The sequence below is a fragment of the Aphanomyces astaci genome, assembly GCF_000520075.1.
Source record: "Aphanomyces astaci strain APO3 unplaced genomic scaffold supercont1.122, whole genome shotgun sequence".
Classification (NCBI taxonomy): Eukaryota; Oomycota; class Saprolegniomycetes; order Saprolegniales; family Verrucalvaceae; genus Aphanomyces; species Aphanomyces astaci.
Window position 1 is genome coordinate 43,693 of NW_009798385.1, and position 7,508 is coordinate 51,200.

Genomic DNA, 7,508 nt, shown 5'->3' on the forward strand with positions numbered 1-7,508 from the left:
ACCCCCCTTTCCCCTTTCTACCCCCTCTCTTAACCATTGGCAACACGTCTAGGTGAATGTCAAGCAAGTGAACGTCATGTGTTCGTTCAACTCGGTAGCATTGCCAGACTGCTTGGCGCTGGCGTCGGCGGAGGACTTGACGATTGGCACGATCGACAACATCCAAAAGCTTCACGTGCAAACGGTGCCGCTGAACGAATGGCCGCGGCGGCTGGCGCACGACCCGACGTCGCACACACTGGCCGTGTGCACGGTCAAGTACTCGATGGACGCAGCAGCAGCTTCGGACGCCACGTCCAGCGTGGACGAGATGGAGGTGAGTTTTGTGCGGCTCGTGGACGACCAGTCGTTTGACACGCTGTTCTCGTACCGATTGGATCCCTTCGAGTCGGCTTGTTCGATCGTACACCTGACGTTTGACGGGCATCCGTACTACGTCGTGGGCACGGCGTACGTCCACGAAGAGGAGAACGAACCGCACCAGGGCCGCATCCTTGTGCTGTCGGTGGTCCAGGCTAAGCTGGTGCTCGTGGCCGAGAAGGAGGTCAAGGGCGCCGTGTACTGTCTGAACGCGTTCCAGGGCAAGTTGCTAGCAGGCATCAACAGCAAGACGACGTTGTTCAAGTGGAGCGACAACGCCGAGGACGCGGACAAGGAGCTTGTGGCCGAGTGCGGCCACCACGGCCACACACTGGTGCTGTACATGGAGAGCCGCGGGGACTTTATCGCGATTGGCGACTTGATGAAGTCCATCTCGCTGTTGCAGTACAAAGCGCTGGACGGGAGTTTAGAGGAAGTGGCGAAAGATTTGAATTCCAACTGGATGGCCGCGGTGGACATTCTCGACGACGACCACTTTATCGGGAGCGAGACGGACTTTAACTTATTTTGCGTCGAGCGGCAGAGCGGCGCCACGACCGACGAGGAGCGCAGTCGACTGGACTGTGTCTCTGAGTACCACGTCGGCGAGTTTGTCAACCGATTCCGCCACGGCAGTCTGGTCATGCAAGAGCAGGGACAGGCAACCACGAGGACGCCGCTGCTGTTTGGGACGGTCAGCGGCATGATCGGATGTATCTTACCCCTAGACAATGCGCAGTATGGGTTCCTGCGGCGCGTCGAGTCGGCGCTGAACCAAGTGATCAAAGGCGTGGGGGGATTGCTGCACAAGGAATGGCGCATGTACGAAAGCAAGCGAACCGTGAACGAGGCCCGAGGGTTCGTCGACGGCGACTTGATCGAAGGCTTCCTCGACCTGACCAAACCCCACCAGCAAAAGGCCGTGGACTTGCTCAATGTCGACGGCGCCATGGACGGTCGACCTCCCGTGACTGTCGACGAGCTCACGTCGATCGTTGAAGCATTGGCGCAGCGACATTAAGCACACAAACACATCCGATTTCCTCTGAGTAGTTATGGTTAACAAGATCTTGTTCCGTATCCGTATCCGGATACCTTCTTCGTTCGGGCAAGTACACATGACATTTTGCGAAAGGTGGCCGCTACAGTACCAGGTTAGATACTCTGTGGCATGGCGGCGGCAGCACCTCCGATGGACACCACGAATGTCCTTGGACGCTCACCCCAAGCATCGATTCCAAAGATGCTGTTGAACCTAGATGAGGAAGAAGTCAAAGAAGCAGACGAGGCACACGACAGTAGCCCACCGGCAGGAACGATGCCGTCGTTGTTGTTGCCATCGAATCGATTGACACCGGACGATCCTGCACAACGTATCCCACATAACGAAGAGGAAAGCAGAAACAGGAAGCAAGATGCTCCATCCTCGCCTCCTAGTGAGAGCCACGAGCCCGTTGACGAGGATGGACCGTCGTCGTATCTCCGCAAAAGCATCGATGTCGAGGACATCGACGTCCCAATCTCCAACGACGACTTGATGCGATCTCTGGATGCAGAACTGGACAAACGTCGGCCAGACACGTACATCATCACGCAATTGTGCCGCGATCTGGGCGAAATCCCGACCCAGTGGCGCGCTCGTGTGTGGAAGGAACTCCTCTGTCCTGGCGGCATCAAAGCGGAACTGCCGGTCGTGTCCCCGACGGAACAAGACGACCCGAACCAGCGCGTGATCCGTGCGGATGCGCCGCGCACCCGGGCCAAGGACTTTCCAGCCGACTCGCGGGAAGCCGTCGAGCGGACGTTGGTGCACATGCTGACGTACTATTGCAAATGCAAGAACATTCGATACAAGCAAGGCATGAACGAAGTGCTGGCGCCGTTTCTTCTCTTGCGCGGGATCTCGTCCATGTCGTCGTCGTCTTCAGGATGGACGGACGCCGTCGTGTACCAATGCTTCTACTCGTTCATTGACAAGTTCTTGACCAATGTATTCTCCGACCGGGAGTTTCGGTCGCTGCAGTGCTCTATGCGGCTGCTGCGGCTGCTTTTGCAGTACCACGACCCCGTTCTGTGTACGCAACCAGCCCCCTTGATTCATTCACAATCGCGTTGATTCTTGCGATGACGACGTGGCGGTGTGGTGTTTGTTCTAGGCGCGCACTTGGACCAGCACGACATGACCCCCGAGCTGTATGTGACATCGTGGTTCATGACGTTTTTCACTCGCCACGAATCGCCCGACCTCGTGTTTGCCCTCTGGGACACGGTTCTACTTGCGGACGACCCCATCTTGCTGCACTTTTTCGCGCTCGCGCTGCTCGAAGACAGCCGCGACCGCGTCATGCAGGCCGACGTGGCGGAGATGCCGCAGGTGCTGGCTCGTCTCACGTTTACATCGGTGGCGCATGTGCACAAGCTCACGGCCGTCGCGCAGGACCGACTCGCCAACACCCCTGCGTCCTTTCGCAAGGATGTCCTGCTGGTACAGTTGCTTGGGCGGCTTCCCCCTGAGGGATGAGTATATGATGATGATAATCGCGATGTGTAGGTGTGCTATCGCCCCCTCACGGACAGGTCGTTGCCGGCGCTGCGGCACATGGGCGCGGCGCCGTGCTTGAGCTTGCATGCCCAAGAAGTGGCGGCTCACATGGTCTCCAAGATCCAGACCAACAAGACCTCCCCCAACGGCTTCACCTTGCTTGTCCTGGACTGCCGGCCGTTTGCTGCCTTCCAGGAGTTTCACTTTACCTTGTCGTACCACATTGACCCGGACGTACTTGCCAGCCCCGAAGCATTCAACGTGTTGCTGGATGGGTTTGGCCGCATGAAAGACTGTCATTTCTGCTTTCTCGGGGACCAAGCGTCGCCGCAACGCGGGTCCCCCGACGACCCCCCTACTAGTAGTAATAGTAGTAGTCCGCCGCCGGCAACCCCCCCCGCGACGTCGTCCTCGAATGACCGATCGACGGAGAGCGATATGCACGTGACCCGGTTCGTGCTGCTCTTCCTCCAGCATGGCTTTCCGCATGTCAGCCGAGTCCAAGGCGGCGTCGACGCACTGCGCGCCGAAGTGGCCGCGCATGCCGACGCCGAGCTTGTAGACCAATTGACAGTCGGCGAGTGGAGCGGACCGGACGATCCATATTCGCTCAAATCCAAAGCGAAGAAGCTGCTGCTGGGCAAACTGCCCACGCTCACGCAGCGCTTTCGCGGCGCCATGAAGCCGTTTGCGAAGAAAGCGCCGTCATTGTTGGAGGGGGATACGACGCAGGGCCCCCTTGTGGACGAAGATGAGTGGGTCGAAGTGGTCGTGCGGAGCAAAGAGGTGCTCAAGCGAACGAGTAGCAGCAGCAGCAGCCCCTCGATCGCCCCCACCAAGCAAGTGCTGTTTGGGTCGGGCAAGCTCGGGATTCTGTTTAAAGGCATCGACAAGAGCCCGATCACAGTCGACAGCGTCGTGCCCAAAGGTCAAGCCGACCTGACCAACCAGATCGAGCGGGGGGACGTCCTCGTCGCGGTCGCCGGCCAGAGTGTCCACGGCATGAAGTTCCATCACGTGATGGACATGCTGCATGCCGCCGCGCGCCCCATGACGCTTGAGTTCTCGCATCCGTCGTCGCGGCTCCTGGATGTGCTGGACGCGCTGTCGGTATCGCCGCATGCGCCCACCATGCTTCGCAACGGACCGTACTCACTCAGCCTCCTCTGGGACACTGTGCCCGGTGCGACACGGTACCAACTGCAGTTTGCAATGCAGTCGGAGCACCGCTTCCATCCGTGGGCGACTGTGGCCGTCAAGAACCGGTCGGGGGTCGGCCTCTTGGACCACATCGCAGCCCCCGCCGTGTCGGCTGGAACGTTGGTAGGTCTGGAACCCAATGAAAAGTACCTCGTTCGACTTCGATGCGGCACCGACTCGACGTGGGGGGTGTACAGCGAAGCGAGCGCGGTGCTGTCGACACTTCCCCTCGACAACACACCCAAACTCGCCAGTCCCCGCGCCACCACCACATGTGTGACATCGTCGGTAGTGTTTCTCGCCGGCGAGTGCCCCGACGTGGTAGAGCTCGGGTTGTTTTACTACCGCGTGCTCATTGGGCTTCGCGCGCGGTCGGGTCCGTCCTACGAGGCGCCGACGGTCGATGTGGCCCTGGACAAGGGGTCTCTGATCAAGTGTGAGGAAAAGGTCACGAGGGGGCCATTCGTGTTTGTGAGGTTGCAAGACACGGACTTGTGGGCGTTTGAGACGACTGTCGATAATGCGGCCGTGCTGGAGAGGTTGGCATTTGAAGATAAGCAGATAAACAATCACGTCGTGCCTCAAAGCAACAAGCCGGCTTCGTTACCAAGTGTGCAACCTCTTTCGCAGCAACGGATGCTCATGCCGCCCACGGGACTTGCCGTCCAAGCCCCGACCACTTCGTCGGTTGTGGTGTCGTGGGAAGGGTTGCTGGATCCGCTCGTTGTCAAGTATCAAGTCCAGTACTCGAAGAACTCGATATTTGGGGCGATGTGGGTGTCCAAGGACGTGTCGAGTCAACTCAATTCGTGCGTGTTGACTCAATTGAGTCCCGGGACGCCGTACGTCGTGCGCATTCGTGCTGGCTTTGAGACGTCGTGGGGACCGTTTTCCCCCAAGTCCGCCCCGGTCAAGACCATCGAAGACGATCATCCGCCGGCCAAGTCGACCACTTCTGGACCCCCCCCCACGTTTTTCTTGAATTCGTTTGTCGAGCGCGCGGCGGAAACGGCTGCTGTCGCCGCTCGGTCCGTCTCGGCGCGGCTCACCCGCACCGCGAGCCAAGACCTCATGGACGATACTTCAAACGAGATGGTCATGGACGACCTGCCGTCTTTAGTAGTCAACGTGGAAGAGATGAAAGCGACCGCGTCGACGGAATTCCGCTGGTTTGCCGCGCAAAAGGTGTCGGGCGACTTGGAGTGGACGTGTGACGTGGTTGTGTCCCATGGTAAATGAGACATTTGGACATGGTGACATTTCCGAGCATTTGATTGGATGGATGGGGGTAGGGTATGTGATGGCGATTTGCCCCGAGGTGGATCGCCCCGGCTGGGGGCGCATCGAAGACAAGCGGCAGCTCAAGTTGCTGTCCAAGATCACGTCCAAGCGGGGTCTGCAGACGTCGGTGCTGTTTCATTTCAAGGTTGGATTTGTGTGATGAAAACCGTGGAGAATTGTCATATTGGTTGTGGGCGTAGAAGCAGGAAGGGAGCGACGAAGACGCCGAGACGCTGGAGTTTCTCATTCACGATCGACAAGCATGCCTTCAGCTCGTCAAAGAGCGCTTCCTCGCGATCACTGCCAAGCCAAAAGCTTAAACTAACATCATGTGACCTTATTTACCCTAAAAATACACTCGAGAAAGTGTCCAAGGTTTGGCTATTCCACGGGAAAGTTGTGGATATAGTTAGAACATTGAAAGAACGATTGGGATGGCAATCATGTGAGAGAGTGCGTTGTCCTCCATATATTGGCTTCAGCGGAAGGTTCGAAACACAGGGACCCCGTTCAATCGACCGAACCGGACCCAGGAGGCTGCGGGAAATGATCGACTTTTCCATCCTCAAACAATATGGCAGTACATTGTTACACGATCGGATTTTAGTTCATACTTCACCTGGTTGACAGAAACCTTGGTCGTTGCATCTTCGTTGGTGATTTGGTCGTCAACCTAGCTCCATGGAACTGCTGAGACACCTCTCTAAATATTTGTATCAGGGTGCGTCTGGTAACATTTTAAAAATATTATTCCATCTTCTCGCAAAATGAGATGAACATTTTCAAAATGGAGGTAAAAGGTCCATCCATCTCTTCAACGAGTAAATCCCACGTGGAATGATTAGGTTAAAACCCTTCAAGTAAAACATGTTTCAATTTTGATCAGATTTGTTGAATTCGACCCCAAAATGGCGTTTTGGGCCTGAATATTACTGCAATATTTCCGGTTACCAGACGCACCCTCAACAATTGGGGTACTACACCACTTCCCGTTCAAGTTGAAATGAATTTCCAGTCAATGTGAAATGCAGAAATATTATAAGATTTCACAAGTGCAGTTTCACATCTCAACATGAAAAATGTTCACTTCAAAATGAAACGTTAAACTTACTTCAACTATAGTATAGTAACCGTAAGGTGATGAATTATACTACCCTTCAGTATACAATAGTGATTCAATAATCATGTCTACCCTCCCTCACCCATCTTCCTCCTTTATCCAAATCATACACCAGAATATATATGAAACAAAGTATGTTTCAAGTTGAATGTTAGAGAATTCATGTTGATTTGAAAATCGTCGTGTTTCGAACGTGTTCATTTCACATTGACTGGAAATTCATTTCAACTTGAACGGGAAGTGGTGTAGTATTTCCCAGGATCGTCCGAAATTTGTCACGATCGTCCAAGTACTGTATACTACCGGTTAATTGAGTTTGGATTATCATTTTTAAGACATTCCTCCGCGAGGGCCGACACTAGAACCACATGTTATGGAACCGCTTCGCCAATTGTAACGCGCCTGCTCGACCAGGGGCGGTGTGTAATCTTCGGTTTTTACTTCGCTCAACGCTTCATACCTCGTGCTTCGACCGATCTTCTTCGAAGTTCGGTCCTCGTCTTCGTACGCAGCCCTTGTTATCCGGATTCCCCAGGGGAGGGACGGATAAATCCTTGCGGAAATAATCCGGGGAAGCCGGGTATCGAACCCACGACCTTTGAGTTAAGAAACCGATGCTCTAACACCTGAGCTATTCCCCCCCCTACTGTATACTACCGGTAGAGTATGGGTATTTGGGAAATATTATTATTCCCATTCATGCAACTTGCTTTGATTGGCTAAAAGCATTTGAGTAAAACGACTAGGTTACTTTGCAAGTCCGACTGCCGATTGTGGCACCAGGCTTCGGACTTCATATATCTTTGAAATAATAATCTAGATAAGATAGAAAAAATAGTCTATTTCTTATGTGACGTTGGATGTAATAATCTATTTTCAGGGCTGGTAAATATCGATACCTTATTTTCAAGCTTCGGCTAAGAAGGATTCATTGGTCATGCGCCTGTTGGACCCTGGCACAGTTACAGTCCCCAGTACGCCGTTGAGGTACGCGGATGAACTTTT

The 7,508-nt window shown here is 54.6% G+C and overlaps 2 protein-coding genes and 1 pseudogene across 5 annotated transcripts; 2 read left to right on the top strand and 1 right to left on the bottom strand.

The window, feature by feature from the left end:
- Window positions 1–76: 76 nt before the first annotated feature.
- On the top strand, window positions 77–1,381 carry H257_17829 (hypothetical protein; the record flags this gene model as incomplete). Its single annotated transcript, XM_009846772.1, has 1 exon — window positions 77–1,381. The coding sequence occupies one exon, from the start codon at window positions 77–79 to the stop codon at window positions 1,379–1,381; it is 1,305 nt and encodes a 434-aa protein (XP_009845074.1).
- Window positions 1,382–1,497: 116 nt separating this feature from the next.
- On the top strand, window positions 1,498–5,824 carry H257_17830 (hypothetical protein). 3 transcript variants are annotated; one of them, XM_009846773.1, is made up of 5 exons: window positions 1,498–2,435; window positions 2,517–2,845; window positions 2,912–5,333; window positions 5,395–5,528; window positions 5,584–5,824. In XM_009846773.1, exons 1-5 carry the CDS (start codon window positions 1,532–1,534, stop codon window positions 5,701–5,703), a joined length of 3,909 nt encoding a protein of 1,302 aa, XP_009845075.1. In that variant the 5' UTR covers window positions 1,498–1,531; the 3' UTR covers window positions 5,704–5,824. The 3 variants fall into 3 exon arrangements, with proteins under 3 accessions (XP_009845075.1, XP_009845076.1, XP_009845077.1); XM_009846774.1 differs by having other exon boundaries at window positions 2,912–5,528; XM_009846775.1 differs by having other exon boundaries at window positions 5,395–5,824.
- A 1,247-nt stretch (window positions 5,825–7,071) lies between these two features.
- On the bottom strand, window positions 7,072–7,144 carry H257_17831 (annotated as a pseudogene). Its single transcript has one exon. The product of its transcript is annotated as a tRNA-OTHER (tRNA).
- Between the last annotated feature and the right edge of the window lie 364 nt (window positions 7,145–7,508).

Bases quoted from the DNA above. Each gene is read 5' to 3' on its own strand.
- H257_17830 (XM_009846773.1), top strand. From the start codon at position 1,532: ATGGCGGCGGCAGCACCTCCGATGGACACCACGAATGTCCTTGGACGC. The intron at 2,846-2,911 runs GTACAGTTGCTT...CGCGATGTGTAG, and splicing joins TTCGCAAGGATGTCCTGCTG to GTGTGCTATCGCCCCCTCAC. The intron at 5,529-5,583 runs GTTGGATTTGTG...TTGTGGGCGTAG, and splicing joins CGGTGCTGTTTCATTTCAAG to AAGCAGGAAGGGAGCGACGA.